Source organism: Equus asinus, chromosome 25 (genome assembly GCF_041296235.1).
Source record: "Equus asinus isolate D_3611 breed Donkey chromosome 25, EquAss-T2T_v2, whole genome shotgun sequence".
Taxonomy (NCBI): Eukaryota; Metazoa; Chordata; class Mammalia; order Perissodactyla; family Equidae; genus Equus; species Equus asinus.
In genome coordinates this window covers 46,221,735-46,240,050 of record NC_091814.1, presented here as the reverse complement: position 1 = coordinate 46,240,050, position 18,316 = coordinate 46,221,735, and the positions used below count along the sequence as shown (strand labels likewise).

The 18,316-nt window shown below is 42.6% G+C and overlaps 1 protein-coding gene across 10 annotated transcripts in view; it reads right to left on the bottom strand.

Moving 5' to 3' along the window:
- Positions 1-4,291, bottom strand: part of COP1 (COP1 E3 ubiquitin ligase) — a 237,358-nt gene extending 233,067 nt beyond the window's left edge. For all 10 annotated transcript variants that reach the window (XM_070497937.1, XM_014845336.3, XM_070497944.1 and 7 more), the window contains exon 1: positions 3,723-4,291. In XM_070497937.1, coding sequence (XP_070354038.1) covers positions 3,723-4,144 — 422 coding nt within the window. In that variant the 5' untranslated portion in view covers positions 4,145-4,291. The remainder of the gene's footprint in view (positions 1-3,722) is intronic.
- Between the last annotated feature and the right edge of the window lie 14,025 nt (positions 4,292-18,316).

Below are 18,316 nucleotides of genomic sequence, written 5' to 3'. Positions count from 1 at the left end.
TCTACTTGAGCCAAATGTCGATCCTTGAACTAATACTCAGGCCAGAGAACTCCAATGCACTAGATTACCTGGGCCTGTATCATGTGTTCCAGCTCTGAATGTGGGGAAGAAGAATATCCACCCTAAACCACACAGACTAGGAAGAGAGAAGGGTGGATTCCTAAAGGTAATGCCAGAAATACAATGAACAGAAATCAGACCACCTATTAAAAACAGAGACAAAATCAGTTCATGAAACTTAATTATAAAAAAACAAAAGGACAATTAACTTATATATGAGGATATGAAGAGAAAATATGTTACTTTCAATGAAAATATTATTTGAGATGGTAGGGACCTATACAAATAGAAGCTGGTACATATAAATATATATATATATATATGAAGAAAGAGGGCAAAGAACAAGCAAGGTGGAGGGCAAAGATGAGGAGACATCACATGTAAAACAAATCAAGAATTTAAGAAGCATTTTATTTTGTATAATACAAATTTTAACAGGAAAGAGAAGACTAATTCCACTGTCAAAACCTTTCCTCCCAAGCTACAGAAGCTTTGAGGAAAAGAGTTGCAGGCTAAAATAATTATTTAAAACAGAAAGAAATCGCCATCAAGAACAACATACATATGCAAGGAGAAAAAATGAGCAACAAGGTTCAAGGTTGTAAGTTACTTTAATCAATAACAATTCTTAGATGGAATATGATCAACTAAGTAATGCTGGTTTATTACCAGAAAAGGTCTGTAAAAGGAAAAGGTAGTTGGAAAAGCTAACACAGAGGCAGTAGTGATGTGGTAGAATAAATGAAAGAAGTCATCCTCCAAATACAGGCTAGACTCACAGTTTAGTTAAATGGATCATGTAAGAAAAATCTGAAAAACCAAAGTAACAAAGACTTCCTCTGAATGTCAAAGATTTATCCAATTTCAAGCTAAATACTACTCCTCCTGTACTATAGATTCCCTATCCATAAAACTGTTAGAATTACCTACAACTTGCCAATACTTTCAATCCTTTGTATGAAAGAAATATTAAAGGGAAACTACAAATCCCTAAAATGTCAATCGACTCTGCAATTAAATATAAACTTACTTTCAAATACGATATAAGTCAAGAGAAGCCAATGTGTGTGACTGAAAGTTAGGAATCTGACTTTAAGTCAACTGTTCTCAAAGAGGAGAAGAGGACGACACATCCTTATCACCAGGGGAGCTTTCGCAAACTACACTGCCCCCTCCAGCCTCCAAGTCTGATCTGTCCTCTTGGGAACCTGGGTAGGCAGACAGGCAGGGGGAGGGAGTGGTTAGGGATAACACATCTCACGTAATTATGAAACTGCTGTGCCCCTCAAATCTACCACATTTAAGAACCACTAGGCTAAATACATGTACTTGAACTTACAGATCTGAAATTTTCGAATTCCATACAAAGAGAGCACTAAGTTGAGAACTGGAGATCTTGAGTTCTCATTTTGCCGCTTAACTATGCAATCTGAAACAAAATTATTTAACTTCTCTCTACCTTAACGGGAATACAATTATATTAGTACTATATGAAAAGTGAAGTTCTATACAACCTCACAGAATTACTCTAAGGATAAAATAAAATGTGAAGTATAAACATATCTTTAAAATGTGATGAATAAGGCCATTATCATCATTATTCAAACTTCAGCCTCATTTAGATGTAAACACACAGAGTAATTTGGATTGGTTCACAGTTTGACCTTGAAGCATACAAGACCAGACCAACCACCCAGAGCCAATTAGAAATGAAAAGGATCCCTTGGGCCTTGCCTAATCCACATCTTCCTACCCCAAAACTTGGCCAAATCAAATCCAGCTTGAGAGTCGGGAAAATAGATTCCTACTAATGAATTCTTCTGAATGTTCAAGCTAACCAGAAAAAGAAATAATGGTCTAAGAAGACTCTTAAAAAAGTGAAATATTCAGAATTTTTAACTGAAGACTCTCATTGGACAGTTCCACATTAGAATATAAAGGAAAACAAAATAATCTAAACAACATGATTAGGACTCAGAAACTAGATTGAAATTTTTTTAAATTAGGTGACAAACAAATAAAAATTTTAATAATCTTACCCTCAAAAAAAAAATGTGTCAGCTGCTTATACTTCAATGTCCCTCTCCAATTCCCTATAGTATGGCCTACAGTAAACACGACAAAACTCATGTGATGCCTGGCAGACAGTGAGCATCAAATAAATATCTGTTGAACGAATGACTGATTCCCTTATTTCTTACATCTTTCACACTATTTTACTTTACCTAGATGGATGCTGGCATATTTATTTTCTTTTAGCCCACTAAAAATTGAAATGCAAATGGTGGCTAAAATGACAAATTCTTCAAACCCTCACTCTGTTTCATTAGCTTCTACTTTACCATAAGGCACTCTCTACTGAACATGAGCACAAAACCTCTTAGACCCAACCAAAAGCTGCTTAAATTATTTACAAACAACAATCACCATTATAATGCAGTTTCACTAAAAAATGAATTAATTTTGAATCCAAAATAATTTAAGACAAAAGTAAAAAATATAAACAAAGACATTTTTACAGCAAGAACTAGACACTCTAAGTCTAATGAATAACCTTCCTATAGCTCCAACTTCTGGCCCTATCATAGTTAATGACACCAACTCCGATCTTCAGCCCTGAAGTGAATCAACTTCCCCTATGACAGTGCAAGCCAACTTCCTACATCACTAATATTCTAAGTCTATCAACAATTTCCTCCAGAGGAAAAGCACAAAACCCTACCAGTTCTCACTCAAAGCAATTCCTTTCTCAGAATTCTACTACTTGGACTGGGTTTTGGATACAAAACACAATGAGAATCCGCAAACACTCTCAGCAGACCATCAACTCCGTCTTTCACTTACTACGGATAACCCCTCCACGCCAAATATCATCACTGAATATTAGTGTGTCATTCAAGATGCCAAATATGATGACAAAATGCCTAATACCTAGTTTCTCAGAAGTTCCAGTATACGCTCATGTGTCATACAAGTGTAGTAGCTACAGCCGACACATGGATAATAACAAATGTGGTTCCCTCTTTCAAGACATCCACTTGAGAAGTGGAATTTTTTGTGAACAGATTTTCTTGACTGCAGTAGCCTCAGCAGCAGTCTTCAAAGTGGCCCACCCTTTGAAGTGGGAGGAGGTATTTATACATACACACGACGGGTACTTACATTAAATACTACTTCTCCTTAAAACACCTATACCCATGCTTAGAGCACCAGCTACCATACTTTCAAGAAGCAAATTCTGACCGACCACTCCGTCGCTCAACATCCCAGGAAGCTTAATTCTCTCCCTTTACAAGTTTAATTCACTTCAACAAGCAATCCGGACCGATAGGTGCCTAATTCGCCAGAAGATTCAAGGCCCAATCTCCTTGCCCAACTTTCTTCTATGCACATTTACTTGACCCTCCATCTCGCCTCACTCATCTAATATTGTTGCCTTCATGCCCTCCTCGCTAGCACTTACCTCTTAGGTACCCCCACCCTGCCTCGGGACTCCAACATCCCCGCGTCTCACCCCATCGACCCCCGCCCGCAGGTCTCCGCGAACGCTCGAACCCTGCGGACGCCGCCCAGGCACCCCCAGACCACCCTCCGCCGCACCCCGCAGCCCGCCCCGCAGAAGCTCAGAATTCCGCCAGGGGGAGGGGGTGCCCTCAACCCACCAGACGAAGTCGTTGCTTTTGTCCTCGTAGGAGTTGATGAGCCCGTTGCAGAGCGGGGCGAGCAGAGGGCGCTTCCTGCTGCCGCTGCCCAGGCTGGAGCTGCTCCCTCCGACGCCGGCGCTGGGCCTGGCCGCGCAGCTGAGCCGGGACAGGCCCGCCGACACCGCCCCGCCGCCGCCGCCGCCGCCGCCGCTGCCAGAAACGGCGGCCGCCACCAACACAGGCCGCGCCGGGCCCCCGAGGCCGCCCGAGCCCGCGGCCTGCGCCGCCCCGCCGGACCCCAGCGCCGCCGCCGAGGCCGCCACGGAAGGCGGCGACGGGGAGGAGGATAAGGACGAGGAGGCGGAAGTCACCGAGGAGGCCGCCGAAGAGCCAGGGCTGGTCCCGGCGGAGCCCGACCCGGCCTGGCGGCTCCCAGACATCGTGACTCCCTCCCCTCCGGCCGGGCGCTCGGAGGAGAGGGACCGCGACCGCCAGCCGCCGCCGCCTCCCCCGCCACAGCCTCAGTGCATCCTGAGGAGGCGCGCCGCCGGGAGGTGGGGCTGAGGAACAATAAAGTTGATTTTTTTTTCAAGGCAACCACACAACAGCGTCCGACGGGAGGGGGCGGAGGAAACTAATAAAGCGGAGTAGAAACCACTACCGCTCCGACGCCGCCGCCGCCGCGGCCCCTGCCGCAGCCAACCCGGGCGCGCCGTGGGCCGGCCGTGCGCGCGCGCGAGCGGCGGAAGGGGCGGGAGCGGCGCGGGATACAACTTCAGCCGCGGCCCGGGCGGCGCTCGGCCACGCACGACGCGCCCTCGGCGGCGGCGGCGGCCTAGCAACGACGGCCGCCCTCGCCGGGACCTGTTTTCGTTCGTGACGCACCAGGGAGCAGGCCGCCTTAATGGGTGAAAGGGCTGCGGAAGACGGATGAATGGTAGAGGTGGCGGAACGGTTTGGACGAAGGAGGCGGAGGTTGGGGAGCGCCCAGAAAGCGACTGCGCACGCGCGCCCTGGCGTCGACCCTCGCAGGTTACCCAGTGTTCCCCTCCAGGCGGAGAGGAGCGGCCGCGGAGCGGAGTGGCTGCACCAGGCATGCGCGGGGGCGAGCTGCATTCCTGAACGTGGAGAGGGAGCGGTCGCTGTCACCAGAGGGACCGGCAGTGTGACCAGTGGAGAGGGCGCGGCGCGACAGGTGCTTGCGACTCGGGAACTGAAGGCTCGGTAAACTGGGACACACAGGAAGAACCTGGAAGCTGCGAGCAGTTGAAAAGAGCACTGGGCTGAGAGTCAAGGAGTCGCGCACTGCTTTTTAAGACATTGCACGTTCTTGTGAGGAATAAATGAAGTCAGTGAACAGTTCTTTGTGAATTGCAGACATTGTAGCAAATGTTACCGATTTATGCGTTCGACCTTGATCTCACTCTTGTATTTTGAAAATTTGTTTACCAAGTTAAGTATAACAATAATGAGAAAAGTTAATGTAGAACAAGGCTCCATCAGAACCTCGGTTTAATATGGATCTGATGTAGTTCTAGCACAAAACAGGGAAACTTGGCAGTTAATACCGCTGCAAAATGTGCAATTTCTGGTAGGCTCTTTGGAATATTGAAAATTGATTACAGATTTATTTTCATTAGCCATTGTGAGAATCCCTAGGATTCTGGGGCGTGTAAATTAGAAACAACCGAACTGGGTGATTTTCGGTATCCTTTCCAACTATGTCATTTCTATGATTCTTAGAAGGAAGAATCCCAGATTTAATTCTGGCCTGAGTATTGAAGACTGTAGGGGCAACTAGGGCCTCTCCCTAGGAAGGGCTAGCCATGCTGAGGGGCCGGGGCCAGCCCAGGGCCAAGACCTAGCCTCTCACCTGGGCAGTGAAAGGCCGTAAGGCTGCCTTCTTCCTCACTTCGGCCTTGGCTGCTCACCCTTGTATTCCCAGCTCAGGTTTCTGCTCAGAATAATGACACAGGAATGGGCTTCTCAGATTTCCCAGAACCTCCCTCCTTGTGTGAACATTACGTTGTCCAACCCCTTGTTCACATTCATTTTCAAGACCACACTGAAATGTGAAGCCTTACTGACTCGTTGGCAGAGATAGTTGCACCCTCATTTGTGCCCCTAGGATGTTTTATTTGCACTTATAACACTGTATTTTAGGAATTTATATGTGATTCTCCTCTACTAGTCTTTCAGCTCCCGCTTTGTAGTCCCAGCATGTAACAGTACCTGACCTGTGATAGGTGCTTATTAAATATCTCTTGACTGACAAATAAATAAAGCAGTTGAGTGCATTTTTATTTTAATTATTTGCTTAAAGTCTGTCTTTCCAAGTAAGTTGTAAGCTCCATATATTGGTTCTCAGTGGGCATTCAATAATTTTTTGATGAAAGAATGCATAAATAATATTTATTGAACATTTACTACACATAGACCTGGACTAGGCAAGGAAGAGGTAAGGAAGTATAGAAAACGTTGCTCCTACATTCAGGAAGCTTACGGAATAATGGAAGAAGTAGAAAAATACATAAAAAGGTAAGTGATGTTACCAAGGAGGACATGCTGAATGCTTAATGAGTAAAGCGGAGAGTCACCATAGGAACTGAAGCAAGAGCAAGTGCTGAGGGCCAGCCTTGTTGGTGCAGAAAAAGGCCTTAAGTGAAAAGTATGGCTTGATGAATCAGAAAGTGTAATTAAAGTCATGAGCCCAGAAAACAAGTAGGTAAAAATGCTTGCATCAAGTTCAGATACCTGTTTGATAGGGGTAAAAGAGTTTATTCAGTCAGAATTCATTTGGGGGCCAGATTGTAAAGAGCCTTGAATCCACTTTGGGAGATAGCGTATACGCAGTTGGAAACAATGAAGGCATTATGTGGAGGTAAAATATATTCAAAGTGTTGTTTTAAAGATTAAGTTTTCAGCACATTAATCTTTCAGAAGAGGTGGGAGATTAGGAGCAAAGAGACTAATTAGGAAAAAATTATAGCAGTCCAGGCGTAAGTGATGAGATTCTAGATTAGGGTGCTGACAAGGAAAGTAAGGGAGTATTGTGAGAAAAATGCAAAAGAATCTATAGGATTAACTTTTGTTATTAGTGCTGTTGAGTGGATTCCAACTCCTAGCGACCCTGTGTACAGCAGAGTGGAACCCTGCCCCGTCTTTTTGCACCATCCTCTCACCTTCCAGCACTGTATCAGACAATGCTCTGCTGCTATTCATAGTTTTCAGGGCCAATTTTTTGGGAAGTGGGTGGCCAGGTTCTTCCTACTCTGTCTAGTCTGGAAACTCCAATGAAACCTGTCAACCATGGGTGACCCTGCTGCTATTTGAAATACCAGGATTAAACTACTCTTGGTACAAGAATCTTTATAGTCCTTGAGGGCATGACCCATGTCTGTCTTGTTCATCACCATCTTTCCCAGTGCTTAGCACAAAGGCCAATTTGTTAATTAAGTAAAAATGATGAAACACAAAGAGATTCCAAAGATAACTCCAGGAATAATAGCATGATGACAGAATTGGAGACGGCCAGTGGATGGTTTAGTTTTGGAAGGGTTGAGTGAGTGTGGGATGAAAATACATTCGAGTAAGCATATCCAGCACAGGAGAAAGTTCAACACATGAGAGAAATAGAACTGCATGTTTCTGAGCTCTTCCTCCAGAGATTCTGACTCTGGGCCTGGACTAGGGCCTATGAATATGCATTCTTACCAGCACCTAGGTGAATTCGATGCAGGTGACTAACATTTGAGAAACACTGTGACGGACAGTGTAGGGAGTGTAAGAGAAATATGTAAAATAGTCTCTTCCTTCCAAGTAGCTTATTCAGGAGACAGAAAGTGATATGACCCCAGCTGAGAAGTCTCCTAAGAAAAAAATCATCAGAGTTTAGTATTACCTCTTTGGAACCTATCTTCAGTGAAATCTAAATTCACAAAAGGAAACTGAGCGGGTGTGATACGATGGAATTGCCCTTTTATACCAGATAAATGTATAAAGACTATTCTGAAAGTACACGATCCTTATTAGTTTTTTGCTTTTGTTTCTTTTTCCAGAAACAAAGGACTTTATTATTCATAGCAATAGTACTGGCTGGAGTATCATCATTTTCATGGGCCAGTTCACCAAGCCCCAATTCCCACGGGGCCACGAGGGCCAGATGCTCAGATTTCCCTCGAGGAGAGGAACCCTGAGCTTAGAAACACATAGATACAAAGAAGGATTGATGATTACCAGAGGGGAAGGGGGGAGAGGGAGGGTGAAAGGGCTAAAGGGGCACACGTGTAGGGTGATGGATGGCAACTAGACTTCTCAGTATCTACTGGCAAGATTCTCTGGGAAAGCAGAAGAGAAAAGAGGAAGCATGACAAAATGCACACAAAGGAAGTCAGACAGCTCAGGAGAAGTAGCAAATAGAACCGAAGAAAACGTTAATGAAAAATGAAAGTAAATGTAAAATGAACACTAAGCCCTAATAATTAAAAGAATCCCATGGTGTTGTTAAGTATATTAATCCTGTGAATGACAACAATGACAAGACAAAACCCAAAGTCGTCTACAAAACACTGCTACTAAAGTAAAGTCTAATGGAGTTAAGATGGAATGGAATTACCAAGAGGATTGAGTTTGCCAGACATGTCTAAGTTGTCTTATCCAAATATACTATTTTAGGGAAATAAGACTGCTGGCTTCCATCTCCAGCTAGCCTTGTCCTTTGGTAACCAATCTCCCAAAGAGATCCTCCCAAAAACGCTTTCTCTGCCTGGCTCACCTGAAGGTTTGCTACCTGTTAGCCCTGTCTGCTGTCTAACCACATCTCTGAGTGAATAATAGCTTCCTGTTAATTTTTTTTTAATTTAATATGATTGCCCTTTAAAAAAAAATGTGAGGTGAAATAAACATGGTATTAAAAAGCTAAATTGAGAAGAAAAAAGGAAAATTTTTACGTCAGTGTGAGAGGACAGAAAAGATATAGGAAAGTTTCTGTAACCCAATAGCATCATAATGTACCTAGGAGAAAATAATCCATAATCTACTGATAAAATGAAAAGCTCCAATTTATATGTTAAAACCAGAGGTAGACAGTTACCTATAGACAACTATAATTTCTTAGAGTTATTATCTGAGGACAGTCTCTTTTCTGAAAATGCCTAGCACACTGTTTTCATTGCTAGAATTGCGTCATGAGCTTTCATTCCTCTCCGAGTCTTCCTATATAAAATTACAAGCTTTTTTGAGGGAAGGTAAACTAATAGCACCTAATACCTTGATAAGTCGGTCATCATATTAAAAGAAGTTAATCTCCTTTCTCAAAGCACTTTTGCAAGCTACTGCTGGTGGTTTGGGTGTAGGTAGTTGTAAAATACGGCCTAGGCCAATGAGAAGTGTAACAATGAAGGATTATGTGTGGAGCTGTGTGAATGTGAATGCAAGTTACTGAACAGGGTTAGTCAGCTTAAAACAAAAAGAGCAACATTGGGAAAAAACAGCATTTACTCATTTTATATATGGTGAATGTGTACCTATTTTATGAATAGATGAATAGGTTTAGATCCACTTGAAGATCGTAAACCAAAAGAAAATGAAGTCTAATGAATTCTCCAAAATCAGAATAATTGGTGTCATCATGAGGTGGAGACCAGGTAATGTTAAAGGGCAAAAGAAAAAAAAAACGCCTCACATGGAAACCGAGGCAGATAACGTTGCAAGTCTTTCTCTCTGTGGATTTGACCACCCGTGCATGTAATGTGGCCTAAGTGATTTTGGAAAGGGTTTCTAGCTAGAATCAAGAAATGTTGAAAACAGTTGTTGGGGAGGGGGAAATCCCCCTTCTAGCCTTCTTGTGTTCTGATGCCTGGACTAATAATAAAATTGACACGAGACCAGATTGATAGGAGAAAAACCCATTTTACTTATGTGTGCACATGGGAGAATCATGAAAAGATGCTCGGCGAGTGAACAAAGCAGGCAGTATACACATCTTTTATACCAAAAAACAATAAATTTGCCAGGAATGACAGGACAAAGAAACTCAGGTTTAGGGTACATAATTAGTGGGGAATTGAAGCATAGTTTAGGTAGTAAATTAGCAGGGTTGTTTCTGCAGACTTCTCTGCCCTGAATCCCCAGCTCTGGTGATAAGGATGCAGGGAGAGCATCCCTCACATGGGAGATTTACTTCCTACTTTCAGGGAAACAGAGACAGGAGGCTCAGAATGTCTCTTTTGCTTCTGAAGTAACTTTAATTCAAAATAATTAATATGCCATTGTGGGATATTTTTGGGTGGCCTGCCCCTGGGCCCCAACACAGTACACAGTAATTTGCATCCAGATTCCTTCCTATGTTGTGAGTGATATTTCTTTCTGCCCAGGACCCTGGGTATTCAGATGTAGTTGCTGGCAAATCATGCTATGATATCTCCTCCAATACCCACCCCTATCACCCACTGAATTCAGTAAGAAACTGAGAGTGCTAAAGCAGGACTAAATTGTGAGCTTTTATAAACTATCTAGAATGAAGGATGAAGAGTATTTGGATATAATCATTATAATTAGATATATATCAGATTGGAAGAGAAGTTAGTTTGGGAGCCTATTCTTAACCTTTGAAGATGATGTCAAGTAAAATAAGTATTCCTTCTGACAATATGTTTCCTCTTATTCTCTGAGACGTATAGTAATTCTTCTGTTTTTTTTTTTTTTTTTTGAGGAAGATTAGCCCTGAGCTAACTACTGCCAATCCTCCTCTTTTTGCTGAGGAAGATTGGCCCTGAGCTAACATCCATGCCCATCTTCCTCTGCTTTGTATGTGGGACACCTACCACAGCATGGCTTTTGCCAAGCGGTGCCATGTCCACACCCGGGATCTGAACCAGCAAACCGCGGGCCACCGAGAAGTGGAACGTGGGAACTTAACCGTTGCGCCACCAGGCTGGCCCCATTTTATTCTTAATTTGCTTTACTCACCCCATCGAGTCCTCCCACACAGAACCCTGGGCATCTACCATTAAACCAGTTCATCAACCACATTTGCACGTATCAATTTATTGTGAGATAATAGAAACTGGTATTATCTCATCTACAGTTTGGAAAAATTAGGTCAATGCAGTAAAGCTGCTAGCCAAAATCCTGGCACGCCACCCTACAGTCAACAACTGAGGGTTGCCAAATCTGGGTGATCTCTGTTTGACAATAGTTCAACTGATACAAGAGCAAATATTGAGTCAGTTAAACCCAAGTCACAAATAAACATTGAGTGTCATACACCATTCTTCATTCTTGCTTTACTGGACAATACCACATCACTCTCAAACACTTCGTTTGTACCAAGATATAATTGAGGTTGATAACACCTCCAAAGAAACCACAAGCTGAATTCCATACTGGAAATCGAATTCAGAAGTGGTATCCACTGCAGTTTCAATAGCGTGTATTACTCTTCTATTTTTGCCATAACAAATTAACATAAATTTAGCAGCTTGAAACAACAGGACTTAGGCTCACTGGTTTCCCTGGCTGAGTCTCACAAGACTGAAGTCAAGGTGTCAGCAGGGCTGCTGTATATCCTGGAGGCTCTGGGGGACACACTGCCGCCAGGCTGGTTCAGGTTGTTGGCAGAATTGAACTCCATGTGGTCGTGGGGCTGCTGTTCTGCGTCCTTACTGGCTGTCAGCTCAGGCTAGTCTCGGCTCCCAGAAGCCACCTACATTCCTTGGCTCATGGCCCCTTCTCTCCATTGCCAGCAACAGTGATCAAGTCCTCACACTGCATCTCTCTGACTGACTCTTCTGCCTTCCTCCTCCTTTTTAAGGGCCTGTATGATTACCTTGGACCCATCCAAATAATCCAGGATGGTCTACCTATTTTAAAGTCAACAAATTCCATCTGTGGAATCTCTTTTGCCTGGTAACATTAACCTATTGACAGGTTCCAGGGATTAGTGGATGGACCTCTTTGACAGGGCTTGAATCTACCTACCATGTGCAGTTATAGAGCACATATTCTCAGTGAATCCTAGTTGGTTGATTAGGTGATATGAATAATATGAAGTACTTCCTGGCCTATCCACACCAGTAAGAATTTGCCTCTTCCAAAGACCCACTTAATAAGATAATGATGCCCTTGGATGGTTTGTTTGTTTGTTTGTTTCTGCAGGGAGGGATTCCCCCTGAGCTAACATCTGTTGCCAATCTTCCTCTTTTTTTTCTCCCCAAAGCCCCAGTTCATGGTTGTATGTCCTAGTTGTAAATCCATCTAGTTCTTCTACATGAGCCGCTGCCGCAGCATGGCAACTGACAGATGGGTGCAGAGGTTCCACAACTGAGGAACAAGCCCAGCCGCCCAAGCGGTGAGAGCACCAAACTTAAACCACTAGACCATCAGGGCTGGCTCTAGATGGTCCTTTTAGAGAAACAAAATACTGACAAAATGTGTTCCTTTTGTATGGATCCTCTCACCCTCTGACATTAAGGTAGATCAATTGCCCTTCTTTCAGTACACTTATCAAATATTGAATAAATTGATAACATATCCGTGTAGATTTACATTGACAGCTAAATTTAGGTATGCATCTCTGGACATCATTACTGAGCATTTCTCTGTATATCATGGGAGAACAATGGTTCTGTTTCCTTGTTGGAAATTTTCTTCCCATTTTTTTTTTTATGCTTAGTGTATTTTTATGTTGTAAGAGATTCTTTCACCTGAGACAAAAAAGTCTGGGGAACTTTGAAATTCTGGTTTGTTGAGCCAGCATGTCATTTATCCCTCCTATTCTACTCTGTAAATGAATCCAGAACTAGAACTCATGACAGAAGTGAAAAACTCCTTATGATGGGGCCATCCCATCGTGGCATGGTGGTTAAGTCTGGCACACTCCATTTCAGTGGCCAGGGATCACAGGTTCAGATCCTGAGCACAAACCTACACCACTTACCAAGCGCACCCCACATACAAAATAAGGAAGACTGGCAGAGATGTTAGCTCAGAGCTAATCTTCCTCAAGCAAAAAAAAAAAAAAAAAGGAAGATTGGCAATGGATGTCACCTCAGAGTGAATCTTCCTCACAGAAAAAACAAGGGCTGGCCCCGTGGCCAAGTGGTTAAGTTCATGTGCTCTGCTTCAGCATCCCGGGGTTCACCTGTTCTGATCCTGGGCACGAACCTATGCACCACTCATCAAGCCATGCTGTGGTGGCGTCCCACATAGAAGAAGTAGACTGACTTACAACTAGGATATACAACTATGTACTGGGGCTTTGGGGAGGAAAACAAAAACAAAACTCCTTGTGATTCCTGGTTCAAGATGGCAGACTGAGATCACATATTTCACCTCTTCTCTTTCTGAAAATACCTTGAAAAGTAAAGAAATAACATCTTTAAAAGAATAAGTCCAAACATGATGGAAGACCAACAGTGAACAAGAAAAGTGTGGGAGTTTCTCAAATATACACATATATGTATATTTCTATCTATATGAATATGTGTGTGTAAACTATGTATAGCATAGTCATAGACTAATATATATATTATATAACAGTAACAGGATATAGTATATATATATAATATATAGGTATGCTAGATATATAATAGTATATATATTAGTAAGCTAGTATATATATAATAGTATATATAATATGGTATACTATATATAGTAGATTGTAACAGACTAATGAAGAATCTGGAGCAGACAAGACCATAGCCCAAAGCATATTAAGAAGAAAAGTTACTGGAGAGCAACAAGCCTTTTTTCCTAAAAGAGCCCGAAGCATGATGAGGCCTTCAAGCATTAATTATGCTAATTAATTCAAAGACTACCTGTGGAACAGTTGGTCTGAGTACCAAGGCTAGTACAGCGAAATAACAAATGGCTCCTTAAATCAGTTATGGCTCCTTTGGTCCCTCACTCCTCTCCTACTTGCATAATTCTAGAGCTAATACATGCCAACGATGATGGACACTGACCCACCTTTATCAGATCAAAACCAAGGCCTCTGTGATTAAGCCCTTCCCCTTTCAGCTATACCTAAGAAGGCTAGCAGTAATAGTATTTGCCCTAGGCTAAAGACTGAAGAGCTCCCTAAAGAAAGTGAATCATCTAGATAAGTAGAGATCCTGATATGGGTAGAGGATATGGAGAGAAAGAAGCCAGACAAATCCTGAGATAACACTGAACTCACATAACGGACTTGGGAGTATTGGAGAGAGAGAGGAAGATGGAAATTCAATCTTCACCCAGCACTGAAATACTCAAAAGAAAATTACTACTAAAATGAAACCCTCCTTCCTTTGGCATTTATGGGAGTGCCCAGCTTATATGCTTGCTCCCACATTCATGCATCCTAAAAGGATAGCATTTTAGCTATGTGAAAGAAGCAAGTCTGAAAAGTTTACATAGTGTATAATTCCAACTATAAGAAATTTTGGAAAAGACAAAATATGGAGACAATAAGCATATCAGTGATTTCCAGGGATTCAGGGAAGAGGAAAGGAGGGATAAATAGGTAAAGCATAGGGGATTTTTAGGGCAGTGAAACTATTATGAATGATACTGTAATGGTAGATACATGACATTATACCTATATCAAAACCCATAAAAATGTACAACAGTAAGATTGAGCCCTAATGTAAACTACAGGCTTTAGTTTATAATAATGTATCAATATTCCATTCATCACTTTTAATAAATGTACCACACTAATGCAGTATGTTTATAAACGGGAAAACTGTTGGCAGGAAAGGGAGATATGGAAGTTCTATGTACTCCGCAGTCAATATTTCGGTAAACCTAAAACTGCTCTAAATAATAGTCTATTAATTTTAAAAATTACATGGAAATAAAAAAATGAAATATATTTTCATAGGTTTGAGGAATAGATTCAGGATAATTTAAAGGAAAAAATAGACAAAGAAATGTTAGAAGAAAAATTTCCAGACCAAAATAAAAACTTGCTGGTAAGATCAGACAACGCAATAAGTGCCAAGCAGGAATATGAAAAAATATGTTGCCAGTGAAATTTCAAATCATCAGGGATAAAAAGAAAATACTAAATCATTCCCAATTTAGAGGAAAAATACTACTACTTAAAAATAATGAGAATCATGAGGGCTGGCCCGGTCACTGAGTGGTTAACCACTCAGAGTGTTTGCACTCTCTGCTTCTGCAGCCTAGGGTTTCACCGGTTGGGATCCTGGGCGTGGATGTGGCACCACTCATTGGGCCAAGCTGAGGCAGCATCCCACATAGCACAACCAGAAGGACCAATAACTAGAATGCACAACTATACTGAGGGGCTTTGGGAAGAAGAAGAAAAAAAAAAAGATTGGCAAAGATGTTAGCTCAGGTGCCAAACTTTGAAAAAGAAAGAAAAAAATAATGAGAATCAGATTAGCATTGGATGTTGTTATGGGCCAATGCTTCTGTGTCCCTCCCACCCAAATTTACGTGTTAAATCCTACCCCGCCATGTGATGGTATTAGGAGGTGGACCTTTGGGAGTTGATTAGGTCATGAGGGTGGAGCCCTCATAAAAATGGCATCAGTGCCCTTATAAGAAGAGACTCAAGACCTCACTCACTGCCTCTCTCTTTGCTCTCTGCCATGTAAGGAGACAAGGAGAAGACAGCCATCTACAAAGCAGGAAGCAGGCTCTTACCAGACACCAAATCTGCCAGCACCTGGATCTTGGACTTCCCAGCCCAGTGAGAAATAAATGTTTGCTGTTTAAGCCACTCAGTTTACGGAAATTTGTTATGGTGGCCCAAGCTAAGACAGATGTACTCATTCATGTATTTAAGCAGCACTAAATGCTAATAGAAAAAATGCCTTCAAAGTTCTGAGGGAAAACTATTTTGAGCCTAAAGTTTTAAAACCAGTCAAATTAGCAGTCACGTGTGAGGGTACAATAAAGTTTTTTTTTATACATTAAAGTATTTGAGGGGCAGGCCTGGTGGCACAGCAGTTAAGTGCACATATTCTGCTTCCACAGCCCAGAGTTCACCGATTCGGATCTCGGGTACAGACATGGCACCACTTGGCACGCCATGCTGTGGTAGGCGTCCCACATATAAAGTAGAGGAAGATGGGCATGGATGTTAGCTCAGGGCCAGTCTCCCTCAGCAAAAAGAGGAGGATTGGCAGCAGTTAGCTCAGGGCTAATCTTCCTCAAGAAGGAAAAAAAAAACAAAAAAAAAGTATTTGAGGCACCGGCCCAGTGGCACAGCAGTTAAGTTCCCACGTTTTGCTTCTCGGTGGCCCAGGGTTCGCTGGTTCAGATCCTGGGTGCAGACATGGCACCGCTTGGCAAAAGCCATGCTGTGGTAAGTATCCCACATATAAAGTAGATGAAGATGGGCACGGTTGTTAGCACAGGGCCAGTCTTCCTCAGCAAAAAGAGGAGGATTGGCAGTAGTTAGCTCAGGGCTAATCTCCCTCAAAAAAAAAAAAAGTACTTCAAATGCATTACCTCCTGTAGTAGATACTGACGGTGCCTAACCCAGACTCCTCCCACCAGCAGGGCGCCCAGCCTGTCTGTTGGCTGCTAATGGCCTGCAGCTGCCGTCTTCTCTGGAGGATTGCAGAGTAGTTGGTGCTCCTGGGCTCCCTGAAGGACTAAACTGAAATTAGTCTCCAGCTGAGACCTCATCCCTGCCTGGTTTTCTTGCCCTGCCCTATCCTGCTTCCTTCGCTCTCCATCTCCTAAGAGCAAACTCTCATTAAATCAGTTTCATAAGAATTCCCACCTCAGCCTCTACTTCTAGGGAGCCCAATTTAATACTCTACAAATTCTGAAAAGAAGATTGCTTAAGAATAAACTCCAACTTACAACCTAACGAAAGGAACCCAGAGGACTTCCGCTTCTGATCCACTATGGAGTAGCATGGAGCAAATTTATCCTCCCACATGAAACAACTGAAAAAACAGACACACTATATGAAACAATGCTTTTAGATATTGGATATCAGGTAGCATGGATCAGTGACCCCTGAGAAAGGGGAAAGAAACGAGGAGAGCCCTATAATTGCCCCAGCTTACTGCCTGAAGAACCTCTGCCAGTCGCACTGCAGGGAGGGGAGACCAAGGCAGTGCCAGGTGGTCTCTCTCCGTTGAGGAAAGAGAAGTGGGAGTCTGAGAAGTGGCGGAGAATCCAGTGGTGAGAGTTTTCAGGGCAGAGTTGCAGAGAGGGAAGAGCTGTACAGAGAGAGAGCTCTAGAGATCTGAAGAGCATCTTCCTCAATTCTTCAGCTGAGTCCTAATTCAGCTGAGTGCATGCGTGTGAGGAACCTGCCTGAGGCTCGGGAAAGAACCACCAAAGGAGCTAGGGAATCACTCCCAAAGCCCACACAGAGCTGGGAAGGGGCGCTGAAATGTGAGGGTGTGTTGCAGCAATTAGAGCAAATTACTCTAGCTAATTCACAAGAATTTCAACACGCTCTTCAAATTCCTAGCAAACACTGAAAAATAAAAGTAAGATGTATAAATATGAGACAAAGGGATGTTATTTTCATTATTCAACAAATAGTGCTAGGAAAATTGTCCACTTAGAAAGATTATAAATTAAATTCCTACTTCACACCATGCAAAAAATACATTTCAGATAAATTAAAGTTTTCAGTATAAAATAGTAATTATCAAATAACAGCTCATACTTTTGAGCTTTCATATTGAGCCTAATATAACATTTTTCATGACATTCTAAGTATGTTGTTGCCTTTAGATCATAGTGAATAGGGATGCAGATTTGGGGGTAAAACTGCTTGTGTGTGTGTCCTTCCCCACCTCTATCCCTCACCCTCTTTTAGTATTTAAACTTGAGATCAGATCCTGTTTTCTTGTCTCTTTTACTTACCACTCTATGGGCCTTTTCTTTTCTTTTCTTTCTTTCTTTCTTTTTTTTTACTGAGGAAGATTAGCCGTGAGCTAACATCTGTGCCAGTCTTCCTCCACTTTATATGTGGGTCGCCACCACAACATGGCTTAATGAGCAGTGAGTAGGTCTGCTCCCAAGATCCAAACCCACAAACCCCGGGCTGCTGAGGCAGAGTGCATGAACTTAACCACTATGCCAGGAGGCCCGCCCCTGGGCCTTTTCTTTTCTTTTCTTTTTTTTACGATTTTATTTTTTCCTTTTTCTCCCCAAAGCCCCCCGGTACATAGTTGTATATTCTTCGTTGTGGGTCCTTCTAGTTGTGGCATGTGGGACACTGCCTCAGCGTGGTTTAATGAGCAGTGCCATGTCCACACCCAGGATTCGAACCAACGAAACACTGGGCTGCCTGCAGCAGAGCACAAGAACTTAACCACTCGGCCACGGGGCCAGCCTCTGGGCCTTTTCAATCTGAGTTATTTTATCTTTCTTTAACTCTGGGAAATTAATCATCATATATTTCATTACATACCTCTTCTTTTTCCTTTCCTTCTGAGATTTCAATTCATTGGATTTGGCATTTTTCTTTCTATCCTCCCTACTTCTAGCTTCCCTTTTATATTTATTTTATATATTTATTTATTATATATATAATTTTTATATCTATATTCTCCTTCTTCTAATAGAGTTCCTCTATCTTTTTTTCCTCCCCAAAGCCCCAGTGCATGGTTGTATATCCCAGTTGT